General features: G+C 40.4%; 1 protein-coding gene across 1 annotated transcript; it reads left to right on the top strand.

Moving 5' to 3' along the window:
* The first annotated feature begins 9,845 nt into the window (after positions 1-9,845).
* Positions 9,846-16,478, top strand: LOC134863407 (alpha-2Db adrenergic receptor-like). Its single transcript, XM_063881906.1, has 2 exons — positions 9,846-11,887; positions 15,321-16,478. The coding sequence occupies exons 1-2, from the start codon at positions 11,564-11,566 to the stop codon at positions 16,476-16,478; spliced, it is 1,482 nt and encodes a 493-aa protein (XP_063737976.1). The 5' UTR covers positions 9,846-11,563.
* The last annotated feature ends 1,458 nt before the right edge of the window (positions 16,479-17,936 follow it).

Raw genomic sequence — 17,936 nt, 5'->3', positions numbered from 1 at the left:
ATACTAGTTTAAAATAAGTTAAAGCTTGAGATTTAAATAATTGGTTTAAAATAGTTCATATTTCAATAGGATCTTGTTACAGATAAACCTTGAAGATAATGAATTGACAAAGCTTCAGTTTCTTACCCACCTTGTGGCATAACTTTACAACTATCTAAACATAACCCATGATTCAAAAATGATGACCTTGTAAAGTTAAAATGTACACATTCAGCAGTCTACCAGATAAATATAAATCCAATGATCTCTTTTAGCTCTGTTTTTGGTCTCCACCAGTTCCCAGGAAATACTGTTTGCTTGTGTGTTAATGGATCTTGTTTGATGAAAGAAGCAATTAGCATCAAGGCTAAGATTCAATGAAAACTAATACTGTAGGTACGTTAATCCTATCAGCAAAGGGATCCTTTCCTAAAACCTTGTGTTTCTGAATAGCCAAAATCTTTGAGTTTATTCCTCTATTAGCAAAACATTTGAGAAGAAAACAGTGTTAGAGCAACAAAACCTATTGAACATTGACATCTAGTCTTCATCCACAGCTGGCATATTTTACAGCACCACACAGAGCTCCCTAGGCTTATTGTGCCTTTTCATTAACAAGTTAAAAAGTACAAAAGCTAACTTGACTAAACTGTGTTGCTTTATTAACTAGGTAGCTTGAATGGGCCCTAATAAGCTTTCCCTTTTCTGTAGTGTGTTAGATTTTTGTGCATGTAAATGTTATGCAAAGGCTAAAATCCCATAGAGTGTCTCTCCCACACACTCCCCCTGCTTTAAACACCTCCATTGGACTACTTCTGTAACATAATTAAATCACTATGTAACACTCGCGCTGCTGTTGGCCACCCCCCCACGTGATAGGCTAAGGGGTGGGACATCTCTAAGTGGCTGACCAATCACAACACAACTGTCTGAAACCAGAACTCTCTGGTTTCAGACAGAGGGTGAAAACAGGTGCTGCAGCACAGGCAGTAAGAGAAAAATAAAGAAACTTTTTGAACATTGAAGCGTGTAGAGGGACACAATACTAATATGAACCTGAAAAGGAGCATCATAGGGCCCCTTTAAAAAATGCTTCTCTGATCAGTTAATGTGAAGACAGTGTACGGTGAGATGAATGAAGAACTTGCTGAACTGAATCAAAGAGATCATATACCCTTTATACTACACTGCTAGAAACTTTAAAGAGAATGCTATAGTGAACTTGGTGAAACATTGTCACAAAGTGTTTGCTAGTCTTTATATATATGTAATACATTTAAAAGGATGACCCCTATATCACTGTCAAAAGCATCAAAGCAGGTTTGATTTATACTTCACTTTCAAGATCGGAATGCAATCTGTCAAATGCAGCACAGGCAGTATGAGAAAAATAAAGAGCTTTTTGAACATTAAAGCATGTAAACATGTCACAGTAGAGACACCAAATACAAACATTAACCTGAAATGAGCATGGTAGCAATTACAACATGGAAAACTCGCCTTGATATTCTCATCCCCAATTTAGTGTTTTCTTTTTTCTTGCACAGCAATCAATAGGAACTGAAAAGAAGTAGGCAAGGAAATGTACAGTAATGATACAACCCTAATAATACCCATCCATGCATGACTTATTCCATTTCCGTTATAAGAAATGTGTTATTAAAAGGTTAGACAGATTTCATGGCGTGCTGACCTTGAAATTGCAATGTCTCCAGTTTGAGTCTTTCCTATGGTCTTTGTTGCATGTCATCATCCAATTCCCTGCCTTCATTTCCTGTCATTGCTGCTCTCTGAAGACATTTTTATTTATTGGTAGAGACATCATGCTTGATCTTTTTTCTACTTTGTGGGTTATTTGTTATGCCTCAGCACAAGCATCGCCCTATGGAGATAAGTATGGAAGGAGACGAATTCTGGGGTCAGCACTACTGCGATAGAGAAGTTTAACATCAGACATCTTCATCAGTTTCTCTGCTATTTTCTCATGTAATATTATTCAAAAAGAGATAATGGAAAGGCTTCCCATGCCGAATGAGAGTAACATCATAATAGGGATCAGCATCTGTAAAGGACCCTCCATACAAGTAGTCTTTCTATAGCTGCTGTACATATGACGCACACAGAGAAGAAATAATGCATAGAGTGGGAACACATCTGTTCATATGGCTGTACCTATAGAAGAGAGTCACTTGGCTTTTTCAAGCAAAAGGTTTTCATTGGTTCCATCTCAAAAGTCAGATAAATTAAAATGGTTGGTCTATGAGATTAGAAGTTGGTTTTATGTGCTTATCCAGTGATTTATTTGTACATGTAATTGCAGGAAAGTAGTTCTCAGAGGTGGTTTTTTGACACCAGTTTGGTTACAGTGAAGGAGTATCTTCATTCTGCCGATTGGAATGATACTGTATCTTAAACAGCAGTGTCCTCAGCATTGGCTTCCCAACTTTCCAACCGCGGCCTTGAATTAACATAAAAACACAAACAATTCCAGAAATAAATAAGAGCAGGTGTTCGATCTGCATGAAGTAATGGCAGTATATCCGGTGTAGTTTAATATGGTTGTATAGGAGGTGATTAAAGTGTTTATGTAAGCTCTCTTTTTGCCCAGAAGTGCTCGGGAGCAGATCCCTGATTGTAGTATTTGAGAGGAGTGAAGGTCGTGTCAAGGGTCCTTAGTGTTCAAGTCTCCCTTTGTTGTTACTGCAAGTGTATAAACGTTGTGAGGGTTGGGTTTAAGTGGTAGTGCTTTTGGGAGTACATTTCATGCTTTTTCTTTCCAATTATTACCAGGGGGGGGGTAACAGGGGCCAACATGGGCCTGTGCCCCTGTGCCCCTGTGTCACTGTGTATTTGAGATACAGTGAATCTTTAAATGGATTAACAACCAAAAAAAACACCTCTTCAGTGTATGTGTATTTAAAAGCTTGGGAGTCAACCCCCCCCCCCCCCCCCCCCCCCCCCCCCCCCCACACACACACACACACACAAACACACACATTGGAGAATGTTTTTGTTGGGGGGGGCGGACTTAAAAAGACAGGAGCTGAAATGGAGCGTTTCAGACAGAGGTTGATAAAAGGTATATTCAGACAGTTTTCAAAAAATATATTTGAACATAGGAGAATGTGAACATGTTGTAGTAGAAATGCAAAATGCAAGCATGAGTCTTAAAAAAGGCCCATTTAAATACATTAGCACCAGTTGTTTTTATGGTCTTGAGTCAACAATTGAGAGTTTGGGAGCGACATGTGACAAAGTGTGGCCAGAAACAAACAAGCAGGTCATTTCACTTCATTCATTTGTTAAACCCCAGACCCCATTAAGTCATTAATGTCAAACATCTGACACTGTTTACACTTTCAGTACTCCAGCTGCTCTCAGCATCCTCCATTCACCTCATGCAATGTTCACTCTGTCTTGTTTTTCTGTCCCGCCAGGTACCACCTCCTCTCTTAATCATTTGCAGCAAATCCAAAGCAAATTACCTTATAGACATTTACATAGGCCCATATTCAGATGGTCTGCCCTTCTTTCTGTTTACTCCTCTGAGTTTATTATTTGTGATTATCTCCCCTCTCTATTGTCTGCATCTTTCTCTCTCCATCACAGCCAGAGATGTGACTCACCCAGAAAGCTCCATTTTTAAGAAGTTGCTGCAGAGCTGTCAAACAGGATTCAGGCTGTTTTCCTAAACCGCTGCTGCAGCATCTCAGTGAAACTTCAGAGTGATTTGACGGTGCAGTGATTACACGCTTTCCAATGTAATATATCACCAAAGTTACTTCCCGTAAAATATTTCTGACGTCAAGACGTGCAGAGGTGCACAGGGCCAACAGAGCAAATACATGTATTTTTCCCATTCAAAAAATGCCTCCTAAAACTTAATTTTTTATAGAACATTTTATCTGATAAATTACTTTTTATCCATTGATTTAAATTCAATATCTGCTTACACTGTCACTAAGCTGCATATCTTTTCATTTCAGTCGTATTTAATCCTCGTAACCAACACGATACAATTTCACACATTTCACTCTGCACATAATATCAGCAATTCTTATTCAAAGATAATACTCACATCATGCTTTAGTAGATTCAGGAGTGTCTCTCTGCAGTGAATACCAAATCAGTCAACAAGGGAGGAAAAGAACATCATTTATTGAGTTTTATGTTCCTTTAGGTCTGATGTCTATTGCAGTGATTAGTAGCTTAAGTAGGAGGCACTTCAACTCAAGGTGCAAAATGATTTATTGAGATTAGATACAGTGCAGACTCCACAGCACAGTACTCAAATGGATCATATGTGGACTGTGAGTGCTGGTGTATAAACCACATTTTGAGTGACGGTCCGTGGGCACACCAACCTATATTTTATATAGTCCTGGTGTTGGGCTGTTTTTCATGATGATAGAAGGAAAATATTATTACTACAGGAATCATATTTTATACGAGCTGTGTAAAAAACATCACACAAGAATTTAAATCAATTCATCTTTTGTCTTTGTTGAATATACAATTTATTTTCACTTTTAATCATATGAGCTGTCTGTATTATTTATACCCGCATTTCCAGAAATATGAATTAAGATGTACTGTATATCTCCTCTGGTTGAATGCAGAATTTTGTCTCAATAACAAGTAGCCTTGGAGGATATGGAAGCCAAAGCATGGAGATCCCCTCTAAATACATAAGGTACAGTATGCATAAATGAAAATGGGAACATGTGTAGTAATTGTTGTTGTGCAGTATCAGCAAATGAGAGGCTTAAACTGGGTGTCAACTTTCAACACGCGTTTTGTTTCACTCTATTGCAAAGAAGTATGACTCTAAATATGCACAGGTGTGTGGACAGTGTTTGTACAGTTGTATCAAGAATGCCAAGACTTAAAATACTCAGACTCAAATACTGGAATACTTTTGGTAGACCTTTCTTTAATGAGTGTTCAAAGTCTAAAAGACAACATCTATAATGGTACCAAAAGAAGTGGTAAAAGTAAAGATATAATCAATAGCTGGGGCAATTTTACGAGTTAACCCAAGTGAAATAATCAGTGACTACTAGTGATATACCTACTAAACAGTGTAAATAAACCATGCATTATATGTCATATCATCCAAGTACAGGATAAAGAAAGGAAGAAAGTAAATTAATTAATTAATTAATTTTGCCCCACAGCTTTAAAAGGATATAGAGAGTTGCTGCTGCATGCTTGTTTCTTTTCATGGAAATGAAGCCACTATGAATCTCAACCACAATACACAATACACTTACAATTGTATAAAGACATTGAAGTAGCCAAGTGGTCTTCATACTGACTCTGGTACAAAATGGCTGCAGCAGTCACAGTTAAAGCTAATCTTGTGATTTCAAAATGTCAACCGCTTGGAAAGGTCATTCTCCTGTTTACATGCCATTTTATATTTAAGTGCTCTTTCAGAAAATCAATCAGTTATTTCAGTGTCTACACAGTTAATAATGCTTTTGCCAGTTTAAAAATAGGGTAGGCAGCTTTAAAAAAAAGGCAGATGCACATGCATTACACAGTAAGGTGCAAGAGTATGAGCCAATATACAGCGCAGATTCTGAGACTAAATGCCAGTTTTCTTTGCAAACTTATCGGCCTGTAAAGCCCTTTGAGATAATATGCTATTAGCTCTACAATATCAGCAAAGTATTGAGGAGAGAGAGATGATATGTTACTGATTGATTAGCCTGCTGCTAGCAGCAATGGCTTAGTGGTTAGCAGAACTAATTGAGAGATGAAGAGAAAATGCTGCTATTATTTAGCATTCTGCTGACTGTAGTCCAAGGCTGACAGATGTGACTAGCAGAAGGCTACACTATTAGCAGCATTTTCTCTCCATCTCTGAAATTCTGTCTTCCTTTTTTGGGCTGCTTTGTGGGCCTGTAGTATATTCTGAAACAGGCTTTTCAACATTTAAATTGAGTCAAACAGCCAATAGGAACGACCTCTGAATGTTTTCTTCCACAGGCTAGATTTTCAAAGCTTTAAAATGAACTGGGAGCTATAGGAGTCTTGTTTTGTGTTAGACAACTTTGAATGACAATACCTTGAAAGGCGCAAATGGAATGTTTGCCCAATGGAGCCAAAAATAGAGCCTACCCCACTTTTAAAGGGCACGGGGAGACTATAAAAATTGTTTAAATCTTTCTCTGTCATTTACGTTATTCTTCCAAATGTCAGGCCTTGTTGGCTGCTTTGTCGTCTGTATATTTGAGCTATTGGTATCTTTATTTTCCCTATAGAAATGCAGGATGAAACTAACCCACCACAGTAAACTAGCTACGTTAACAAACCACACATTACTGTATTTTGGGTAATTATGACACCACAAATAAAGATGGGGTTCAAAGATGGATGTAAAGACATTCAATCAATTATATTGGGCAATAAATAAAATCATATCATTGACAAACTAAATGTTCCATGTAAATCTGATTTATCCAGGGTTTCCTCTACAGCTGTATACATTATCCTATTATAATGAACACAAATCAAAAGAGACTTCACTGCTGTCAGATCTCATCCTCTATGTTGGAGAGTCTGCAGATATAAAGGAGGATCAGTATTTTTTCATCCCTAAAAAGTAAGACTTTGACATTATGTACCCTCGAGCAGGGCCTTTTTCTCCACAGACACCGCTCAGTACTCTGAGCATTTCATGGTGGTATGAGCAACCTAAAGTCTAGAGCAGAGGTGTCCAAACTACGGCCCGGGGGCCAAATGTGGCCCGCCAGGTAATCTGAGGCTTCTGTTTTAAGGAATGAGATGCCAACAAAATAAAATGAAACCCTAAAGAGAAATGGGATGTTGGCTGTGTTTTCCTTAAAGCATTTTTAAGTATTGCGCATTATTCACCTACATTTGATTTGTTTTGCTAACTTATAACTTAACTTATGAGGCAATATTCAACTCTATAAGTGGCCCAGCTCTCCCTATATTTTTTCTGTATGTGGCCCTCGGTGAAAAAAGTTTGGACACCCCTAGTCTAGAGGTTGGTGGTATAACCCAGACGAAACACATCCCAACACAGGTATAGCAAAACAGTTGGTGTGAGCTGGTACCGGGTACACCACAGCCTCTGGCACCACCTACACAGGGTTTCTCAGCCTCAAAGTAGCAAACTGTACAAATATGCACGTTTCAAATGGCAGATGTCAGCATCTAAAGAGACAGATAAGTCCTCCAGTTATTGGGAGTTATTGACAGGAACAGGGGCTTTAAGATTGGATTGATAGACATACAGTACCTCTTAATGAATGCTAATGGTGCCTGCTGTCTGTGCAAATAGGCAGGTGTTTGCTAACACATTCGCTGTATTAATGCGATGATGAATCAGAGCAGTGTTCCTGTGTGGTGAAAACAACTTTAACACATTGCACAGTTACGTTTTAAGACTGGAGACGTGATTCACATTATATAGCCCGATATAACTTATTATTCTACGCCACAGACTCCAATTATTGTCAAATAGCTAATAAAAACATCAATCAGCCACACTGTGAAATGTTCCTTCATTGCCATGAACACACACAGCAGCTTATTTTGACTCCCACATACGCTGTCCTGCTGCCACAAATACTCACTAGAGCACCAAATACATCATTTCCTCCTGTTGGTTTGCCTACAAAATACAGTAATCAGCTGATTTAAGATACATTTAAACAACGTTATGGGATGTTTTTAAAGATGTACTTTGTCAGTATGAAATGAGGCGCTCAAGGCTGATAGCAAACTAATTGAATAACACTGATGTGCCTCAGGTGAACAGCCTGCGGTCAGAAAAGAGGGGCAAGACGTGATGACTGTTCAAATGGGAAACAGAGTGCACACTTTACTCCAATGCAATAATGGTGCAGCCTTTGTGTCTAAATACAGAAGCAATGGAAGTAGTTGAGTTACGTTGTATTATTAACATACATTTGCAAATAAACTCTATGTTGAGTAAAAAGTACAATGTTTGCCTTTGAGATATAGTGGAGCAGGAGTATAACGAACATTATATGGCAATAATTAAAGTACACGTACCTCCACATTGTACTTAAAGGGACAGTGTTATAGGATTTGGCGCCATCTAGCATTACAGATGCAATTCGTAACTAACTGAGTACCCCTCCACTGATCCTTTCAAATGTAATCTTGTATGCTTGTGTTAAACACAGACATTATTACAGGACTTGACTGTAATTCACTTCAAGATGAGGGAACGGGAAGTGTTAAAATACTTGATCTCTTCCGGGTTTTAGGACTTATTACTGCGCCACTTTGTACAGTGGCAATTCTGAGACTAAACATCTGTTTTGCAAACTAATGGGCATGTACAGCCCTTTGAGACGACATACTGGTTCTCAGCCCAAACTACCTACAATATCAGAAAAGTATTTCAGAGATCGAGAGAAGATGTTGCTAATCGTTTAGCCAACTGCTAACAACTAAGCTATGAGCTCACAACTGTGTATTAACAAAACAGAAGAATAAAGAACCATAAAATGGTAATGATCAATGTTTAAGTACCTCCACATTGTACTTAGACAGTGTTCTAGGATTTCGCGCCATCAGGCATTGCAGTTGCAGATTTCAACCAACCCTCAAATCCAACAAGAGTGCAAAACAATGGGGGTAGTATTTCAGAACCTTTGCCTCTTTATAGATGCCTTCCTTACATTACTGACATAAATAGTCGTCGAAAGGTATTTTTAGGATTTTGCAGTTTTATTGTTAGAGAACCACAGGGGACTTCCAGTATGAATAAACAATCTCTAGAGCCAGAGCGTTGTTTGTCCTTTCTTGGCTACTGTACAAACGTTACGGTGCAAATTCAGACTGGAAAGGGACCTGCTCCCCATGTAGATATTCCTTCTTAGCTAACATAACAGCATGATTCTTAGTTTCAATTAATAACAAAAAAAATCATCAATTTTTATGATTTTTTCATCATTTATTCCATGTCGTAAATACTACTGTCCCTTTAAATACAGTACTTGGGTGCTGCTCAGTGATTGCCACCACTGATATGTCCATGCAATGTTTACATGGCTGTCTAGCATAAATACATAGAAAAGTATAATGTTTCTGAGAATTGTTTACATTTGTATTTTAGCATCTGTGGCCCCTGTTTGTTTATGTGAACAGTCCAAGGATCATTGATTAAATTTGGTCTTTTACCCAGTTATTGAGCCCCCCATCATTATCGCCTCACAAACCCCTAATTCAATCGGTGGTGACGCGTGAGCTGTCATTATGCTATTCCCGCCGACCTAAAGCCCTGAATACTCTTTAGTCTGAATAAACAGCTCTGAACACTCTCGGTGTGGAAACGCAGCCTGAGGAAGCTTGTTGATGTTTATCCAGCCAGCGTCACAGTGCTGGGAAAATAAAACTGTATATATGTACCCTCATCCCTCATCTATTGTTAAACAATCCTGCCTGCTGTGGCATCATGGGATTACCTCCTTGTCTGTATTCACGTCATGCTGGCTTTTGTGATGTGTGATCTGAGAGGTCTTCACCCACTGAGGCTGATTTAAACGGCGTGTGAGTGTCACAATTTGTTCAGAAGCTGCAGAAGTGCAACCAGGCTGCAGGCGCACTTCATGTCATCGCTCAGCCCCAGAAGGCTAAATTAAGAGCATCAGAGGCTGATTAAATAAAGGCCTGCTCACTCTCTCCACTCCACTCTGGATAAATGGGAATTGATTTATGACCACTAAAAAGTTGATTGTGTCTCTTTTAGAAGCTTTCTCTCATGTTGTTTCACTCACCTCTTTTGTATCCTGTGTCCGCTCCTCTGGCATTGTTTTCTGCTCCTCTAATGTCCTTTTCTCCTCTTCACATGTTCCTTGTTTTCTCTTCCCTTTCCTCTTTTGTCTCTCCTCTCAGTAACCACTTCTCTCCTTTCCTCTACTCTACCATAGCTTCCTTCACTTTCCTTATCGTGTCTTGTTTGTGTCATCACCTCTCTTTTTTTTCTCACCTACCTTCCCTTCCAGTTTCCTGTCCTCTCCTGTCTTTCTTCTTCTGTCTTTTAATGCTGCCTTTCTGCTATTCTCCCTGGTCCTCTTCTCTATCCTAGTTTCCCGTCCTGTGCTTATTATCCTCTCCTCTAATGATTTAGTTTTCTTTCCGTCTCCTCTATCCTTGTTACTTATCTCCATCCTTCTACACTGGCCCCTCTATCGCTCTTCTATGCCTGCCTCATATACCTTTAAGTTTACCCCCCTTTTTCCTGTCTTTTTTTCTTCTCACCCTTTCTCTTTTCCTTTTTTTCTCCCATCTCCTTCACTCACATCAGTATATCGAATCTTTCCTCTTTTTCTTTCATTCACTTTCCCGTTCTTTCCTGTCGTCCCCGTATCTCTCGTCTTTCCTTTCTTCCACTTTCTCTCAAATGTCCTCTTGTGCACCATTTCTCCTGTCTTTCCTCACCTCCTTGCCTCACCCATGTGTACCTCCTTCTTCCTCTCATCTTCTATATTTCTATTTCCTCTTCCTCCCACTCTTACTCAAAGTACCCTCATCTCCTTACTAATTCCTCCTTCTGATCTCCCCCATCATCCTCCTTAATCAATCCTTCTCTCTTTACTTTCTCATTCTCATGGCCTTTTTTTACTCTCTCCCTCTCTCCTCTCACTGCATCTCCTACTCATCCCTTTCATCTCTCCTCTCTGTTACTCTCTCTCCTCCTCATCTCTTCTCTTTCCAGCAGCATCCAGTGAACAGCAGCAGCAGCAGCAGCAGCAGCAGCAGCAGAGTCACTCTGCACGGAAACAACTCGCATGAAAGTGAGGAGCTCTGCTTTTCTTCGTCTTTCCTCCATAGTTTTTTAATTTTTTGCTGCATCTCTTCCTCCTCTTCTCCACACTCTTTTTCTCATTCACTCTTTGATTTCCAGTTATTTTTGATCTACTTTTAGATCCTTCTTTCTGACACAGTGGTCTCTCGGGCAGTGCAGCAGTATGAGGGTACTGTACATTTTAAAAAGGGGGTTCTGTCCTTGAGTAGAGCCTTGTGCTTTTTATATTTATTTATTTGTTCTCATTTGGTTGCACCTTATTGGTTATAAGTAGGCCAGTCTAGTAGCTTAAATGCAGCATGTAAAGCTCTGGGCTCAGATGTGCTTATAAATGGATATTTTCAAAGGTATGACTTTTATTTTAATCCTAACTTAAATCATGCAAATCCTTCTTTCGGAAAGAAGAAGTGCAGCAGGAATGCTGAGACGTATGTCTTTAAATCCAAATATGACAACATATTGACCACAGCTGCAGTGCTGTGAGGTTCTGAGATATGGGTGTCTTACATCTTTTTTTTTTTAAGATTAAATATCAACATTTTGTGTAAAGGAGGTGAGATTATTCTTGGATGCTTAACTTCTGTTACCAAAGATACAGCTTAATTATTCTTTCTTTCACTGGCTTTACTCTCCCTCTTTCTCTCATTCCATTTCTTATTTTGTCTTTTCTGTTATTTCCTCACTGGCTGGCATCGAGACAATCCATCTGCAGTGAATCCGCTGGAGTTGAAAAAAAATGGGGATCATACTGTCAGACATTTAACCAGGATGGACCTACAGGATGTGTTCACTGAAATGGCCACGATGCCGGACAATTTACCACCAAACTCTTCTTTGGAGAATGTTAACCACACCTCGTCTTCTCTGGCCAGATCTCCTCCTCTACCTCCTCACTCGCAGGTGGCGTCAGTGTTTATCGTGCTTGTGGTCACGGTCATCATACTGGGGACTGTGGTGGGAAACGTGCTAGTCGTGGTGGCGGTTTTCACCAGCCGTGCCCTGAGGCCACCCCAAAACCTCTTCCTGGTGTCTCTGGCTTCGGCGGACATACTGGTGGCGACGCTGGTCATCCCCTTCTCCTTGGCTAATGAGGTGAGGAAACGGACTCTGCTCTAAGACTCTATTTTCTAGCTGGTACTTACATGCAAGTGGTATTGGGATATTTATCTGATCATGTGAGTGAAAACTAACTTTTAGATAAACCAAAGTATGGAGAAATCAACAAGTTGACACAATTAAGGCGTTAAAGTTAAAAGATGATCACAGTTCACAGGACAATGAATGTCCGACCCAAATGTCCTACTGATGGTGGCGCCACATGAAAAGTGAATACGTTCAAGAAAGGTTTTACCAGTTCAAATGTTTTTGAAACCGTTTGCCTAAAAATAACAAAATAGTCAACCCTGTGGTGGTGCCAGATAAAGTCAGAAGGGTTCATCTTCTGGGGAAAACAAATGTCTGATCATAATTTCCATCCAATAGTTGTTGAAGTCAGGACCAACATGTTCGACTGACTGTATGGTTCAATCCCTTAAAAGCCATACAGCTAGTACACTTAAAGATCCAACACTATGAAATGTCATCAAGCCCCACCTCTTCCTGCTTCTGCTTTACCAACCCAAGCTCTCCTTCTGTTCAACATTAGTTGAACCCACAAAGTGACTTACCTTGCACGGCAGTTTGGATTAACACAATACTACACTAGAATCAGGAAATCCCAATATACCACTTATATTGTTTTTTTAAGGCTTCAAATCTTCCTTCCTGTTCATGTTCCTTTTTTCTTTCCTTCTGTGAGGAGTGACTGGCAGCGACGACGTTGGTTGAGGTGTGTGTAGCAACACAAAGAGGCAATTGTAACTCCAATACAACAATGTGGGATCATTGAGAATTAAATGTCGATGATGCAATATTATAAACTGTATCATAACTGAAGAGGATTTCTGAATTGGAAGAAGAGCAAAGAAAGACACTGAAGGATTTCTTGATGGAAAAAACTAATTTGATGTTCTCCTGACTGGCCTTATTGACAGATGGGTCATTCAATCACCTTGGTTTATCAATAGTTGCTCATAAATGCTGAATGTTGTACAGTACATATTTAATTTGATTGGAAAAGAACATATGATGCTCTTTGGGAAAATGCTCATATTTTGATCAATATTCTGGTAAAAATATTAAAAGCAATGGATTGCTTTACTCGTCACAGCTGCAGTAAAATCCATTTGGCTAATCTGTACACATCTTTAATTGCTAACTTTGACCTATTTATGAGTAATTGTAAACAGTGTATTCCTATTTTTCCTTTCTTATATTGATGCATGGCATGTGTATCCTCTCTGGTGTTCTCTGCACCCAGTAATAACATCACTGATTTGTCCCTGCTTTTCCTCATCCCATAATACTTGAAGTCTAGTCGTAGCTTCTTTTGTGTTACATTATAGATCAGGCACTTCTCAGGCTCTTACTTTGATTTACCATAATGCATTTCCTTTATTTTCCCTTACAGACTGAAACAGCTTAACAACTAGTGGATGTATTGTCAATCCATTTTAACCAGAAATTCATGTTCCTCTCAAGATGAATACTTACGACTTTGGTGATACACTGACATTTAATCTACCGCCAGCATGAGGTTGACTTCTATTTGTTCACCACTTTTGTTTATGCCCAAATAACTGAAACCCAAAAAAATCATCAGCCTCTGCTGTCATTTTTGTTTAGTGTATATACACTGCCTGGCCAAAAAAAAGGTCACTCTAATATTCGTTGGACCGCCTTTAGCTTTGATTACGGCACGCATTCGCTGTGGCATCGTTTCCTCAAGCTTCTGCAATGTCACAACATTTATTTCTGTCTTGCATTCATTTTTCACCAAGATATTCTACTGATGACGGGAGATTCGGACAACTGCGCAAAGTCTTCTCCAGCACATCCCAAAGATTCTCAATCAGGTTCAGGTCTGGACTCTGTGGTGGCCAATCCATGTGTGAAGATGATGTCTCGCGCTCCCTGAACCACTCTTTCACAATTTGAGCCCGATGGATCCTGGCATTGTCATCTTGGAACATGCCCGTGCCATCAGGAAAGAAAACATCCATTGATGGAATAACCTGATCATTCAGTATATTCAGTTAGTCAGCTGACCTCATTCTTTGGGCACATAACGTTGCTGAACCTAGACCAGACCAACTGCAGCAACCCCAGATCATAGCACTGCCCCCACAGGCTTGTGACCTTTTTTTTGGGCCGGGCAGTGTATGTTTGCATGGTCAACAAAGATTTTAACATCAACATGTTACTGTGATTATGTTATCATGCTGATGTTTACAAATAACTCTAAGAACCCATAGGTACAAATCATGGATGTATAAAGAGAACTGGATCTGACTTTGGAGCCGTGGCCTCGTTTGCCCCTGAAAGTTGCTTAGTGGCACATTAAACCCACAAAAAACCTAACTCTAGAGAACAACACTACCCGGATCATGTGTGTTGTTCCGGGGTGTTAGGCCTTTAGAGCCCAACAGATGTGCGTATGCTTTTTGGCTTAAACACCGCCTCCAAACTGCTTTGTCACATCCGGTCTCAGTTCAGTAAAATAAATGGAGAGTGAAAATAACTCCGGATCTGGCTTTTAGCGTGTTTAACAAATCAGTGGTTAAAGGGGTCACTGGAAATTGACAATTCAAATAACTTAAAATAAGGGATACATTGTTGAAACATTCAGCTTCTGTCCAAGTAATAGTACAATTGTTGACCAAACCAATCTAAATATTTTCTTCATTATGAGTAGTGTTACATTTGGCCCCTACATTGGGAACAGATCTGCTGTGTGAGTTCATCTGACAGGGCTGTAGGGATGCATAAGGTTGGTAACATCTGCTCTAGAGAATGTCAAAAAATGTCAAAAGTGTCAATCACGAATTCCGAAAGCATTAGCAAGCATAGCAATGTTTTGCTATATGTATCATATAAACTGAGAGAATGCTTTACTTTTGGAATTATAAAGAACATTTGATGGTCAGAATTGTTGTTGAATTCATTAAGTCAATGTCTCAGTGTTGACAAATACTCAGTTCTCAGTAGAACCAAAGACTGTAGTTTCTTCTCCTTACTTTTTTAGATCCTCATTTCTCTCATCCAAAACCTGATAATAAATTCCCCAAGCCTTTATGGCATTCTCCAAATGTTCCAATTCAGCTAAGAAAGTAATTATCACACTACACAAGAGGAACATCTACAAAGTAGTAGATCTTTGTCTTTAAGACCTTTTTTCTCATTGTTCATTTTACTGCAGAGCACGCGCTATGCCATTGATATTATACAATTTCTTGCAGCTGTGAAAAGATTGTCTGCTTAATTTATTTCCGAGAGTCCACTGGGGCAAACACACATAGAGGTTTTCTTTCAAACCAAACACAGTAACCATAGCAGTAATGGGTAATAAGGCAATTTTTTCCTCCAGGCCTTTACTGAGGCTTCTATTCGTCACTAACATATTCTTATTGGTTTCTTCTCTTTCCAGGTCATGGGCTACTGGTACTTTGGTTCCACCTGGTGCTCCTTCTACCTGGCTCTGGACGTCCTCTTTTGCACCTCCTCCATTGTCCATCTTTGCGCCATCAGCCTCGACCGGTACTGGTCTGTCACTAAAGCAGTCAGCTACAACCGCAAAAGGACGCCCAAAAGAATTAAATCTATGATCAGCATCGTGTGGCTTATATCTATAGTCATCTCTTCGCCGCCGCTTCTCATGACGCAGAACGAGGAGTATTTGGGGTTGGAGGAGGCCGGCGACACACAGAGGCAGGAGTGTCTTCTCAACAACCAGACGTGGTACATCCTCTCCTCCTGCCTTGTGTCTTTCTTCGCCCCAGGAGTCATCATGATACTGGTGTACTGTAAGATCTACCGTGTTGCAAAGCAGCGAGCTTCGACCGTGTTTGTGGCAAAGAACGTGGTGGAGCGGCAGCCATCGCAGTCTGAGACCTGCTTTGACATCAGTCCCAGGATCGGACAAAGGAAGGGAGTGGGCTGCGGTAAATCCAAATATGAGCTGGACAGTCCTCGGCCTGCAAACCATCACAGCTCTTCCAACATGGACAGCAACAGCAGCAGCCAAAAGAGAGGAGAACTGGATGACATTGACTTGGAGGAAAAGTGCTGCAAGGCCGACATAAAAACGACCTCATCGTTCTCCTCGGCTCTTCACTTTTCCAGGAGAGCCTGCGGAAATGTGAAAACAGAGGAGAGAAAGGACGAAGAGGGATCGTCTAACAGGTTGATGCCTCCTCCTCATCCACCTTCCTCCTGCGCCTCCATTTCATGGGCATCATCTGAGCACTGCTCCAACAACTTCCTCCTCCCTTCCCCAGGGCCTCACCGCAGCAGGCAGATGTCTCTCTCCAAAAACAAAGTGGCACAAATGAGGGAGAAGCGTTTCACGTTTGTTCTGGCGGTGGTCATGGGTGTTTTTGTCCTCTGCTGGTTCCCGTTCTTCTTCACTTACAGTCTCCATGCTGTCTGCAGGGACAAGTGCACAATCCCCGATACACTATTCAACCTCTTTTTCTGGATTGGATACTGCAACAGCTGCCTGAACCCCATCATATACACCATCTTTAACCGAGACTTCAGGAAGGCCTTCAAGAAGATTTTATTCCAGACTAATAAACGCACATAAGGTGTGTGTGTGTGTGTGTGTGTGTGTGTGTGTGTGTGTGTGTGTGTGTGTGTGTGTGTGTGTGTGTGTGTGTGTGTGTGTGTGTGTGTGTGTGTGTGTGTGTGTGTGTGTGTGTGTGTGTGTGTGTGTGTGTGTGTGTGTGTGTGTGTGTGTGTGTGTGTGTGTGTGTGTGTGTGTGTGTGTGTGTGTGTGTGTGTGTGTGTGTGTGTGTGTGTGTGTGTGTGTGTGTGTGTGTGTGTGTGTGTGTGTGTGTGTGTGTGTGTGTGTGTGTGGAAACAGATCCCCAATGAAACACAAATGTGTGCGCACAGTTTTAATCCTGTTTTCCACTGTGCTGTCATACCGACAATAAAGGGCTTGCCATACAGCGTGGGTGTTGATTTATTATTTAACTTCTCATTGATTTATTATAAAAATCAGTTTGTATCTTACAATAAATGAGCAGGAGACAGATTATTAGTACACATGGAAACTTTTGAGGGGTTTCAAACGCTGCTTAATTGATGCAAAAACAGTTCAACATTACAATGTGAACTTTGCCTGGATCTGAATGTTAATTAGAGGAAAGGGCCCCAGGCCTGTAAACTACATCCCCGCAGAGCGCCAAGATGTGCACCATAGGAATCCAGCTGTCAGTCTCTGGAAGCCTTATATTTATTTAAGTGCACATTTGTATTGATTGGGAAAAAAGGACTGTTCTATATGATGAAGTTTTAATGACTTTCTGCACCAGGGAGTGATTAAACCCCATCAGCACCCAGAGCTTGAACTTTAACTTCAAGTAGACATAAAGACACAAAGCTGAAGGAAAGTTAGCAGTTTTCACGGGGCAGCGATATTGTGTTGACACTGCACAGCTGAGGGCAGAGACATTAAATATGCATGTGCAGCGAGCAGATGGGCTATGCTTTTACGCAGAAAGAGAAAGGACACAAGAGAAATAACAGTAAAGAGAGTGAACCTTAGACTGCAGAACATTAGATAATTATGCTCTGAAGCCGGTCCTGATGAAACAACAGGACCGGCTTTCACGAGCTCTGCTCCCTGCTGTCTGTATACAGTCAAACCTGACAGGGCAGAGTGCTGAACCCTAACACGACCTGGAAAAATTAGAAACAAAAAGCATAATCATTATTAAATCATTCACTTCATGCAGACTGTGGAAATATTGTTTTGATTTGGAACGGTAATCAGACAGGATGCTTTTATCTTTCAAAACACAAAGCTATGGCAGACGTGACAAAAAGTTCATGGCCAAAGCGTTACATCATTCTAGTTGCCATGCAACAACTCAGCAGTTGCATAATTAACTATCTACCCTGAAGAAACACAGAGTACATTTTTGTATATAAAACATGATAAAGTTCACAGAAAGTGCAAGAAAGTTGATGCAATGATATAAGCCGCCATACATTCTAGACAACGTTTCGCATGCAGCTGCCCCACTGCACGCTTCTT

This window comes from Eleginops maclovinus, chromosome 4 (genome assembly GCF_036324505.1).
Source record: "Eleginops maclovinus isolate JMC-PN-2008 ecotype Puerto Natales chromosome 4, JC_Emac_rtc_rv5, whole genome shotgun sequence".
Taxonomy (NCBI): domain Eukaryota; kingdom Metazoa; phylum Chordata; class Actinopteri; order Perciformes; family Eleginopidae; genus Eleginops; species Eleginops maclovinus.
The sequence above is the reverse complement of the archived record's forward strand: the minus strand, read 5'-3'. Positions and strand labels throughout refer to the sequence as shown.

Coding starts and splice junctions, on each gene's coding strand:
- LOC134863407 (XM_063881906.1), top strand. CDS start 11,564: ATGGACCTACAGGATGTGTTCACTGAAATGGCCACGATGCCGGACAAT. Junction 11,888..15,320: donor CCTTCTCCTTGGCTAATGAG/GTGAGGAAACGG, acceptor TTCTCTTTCCAG/GTCATGGGCTACTGGTACTT.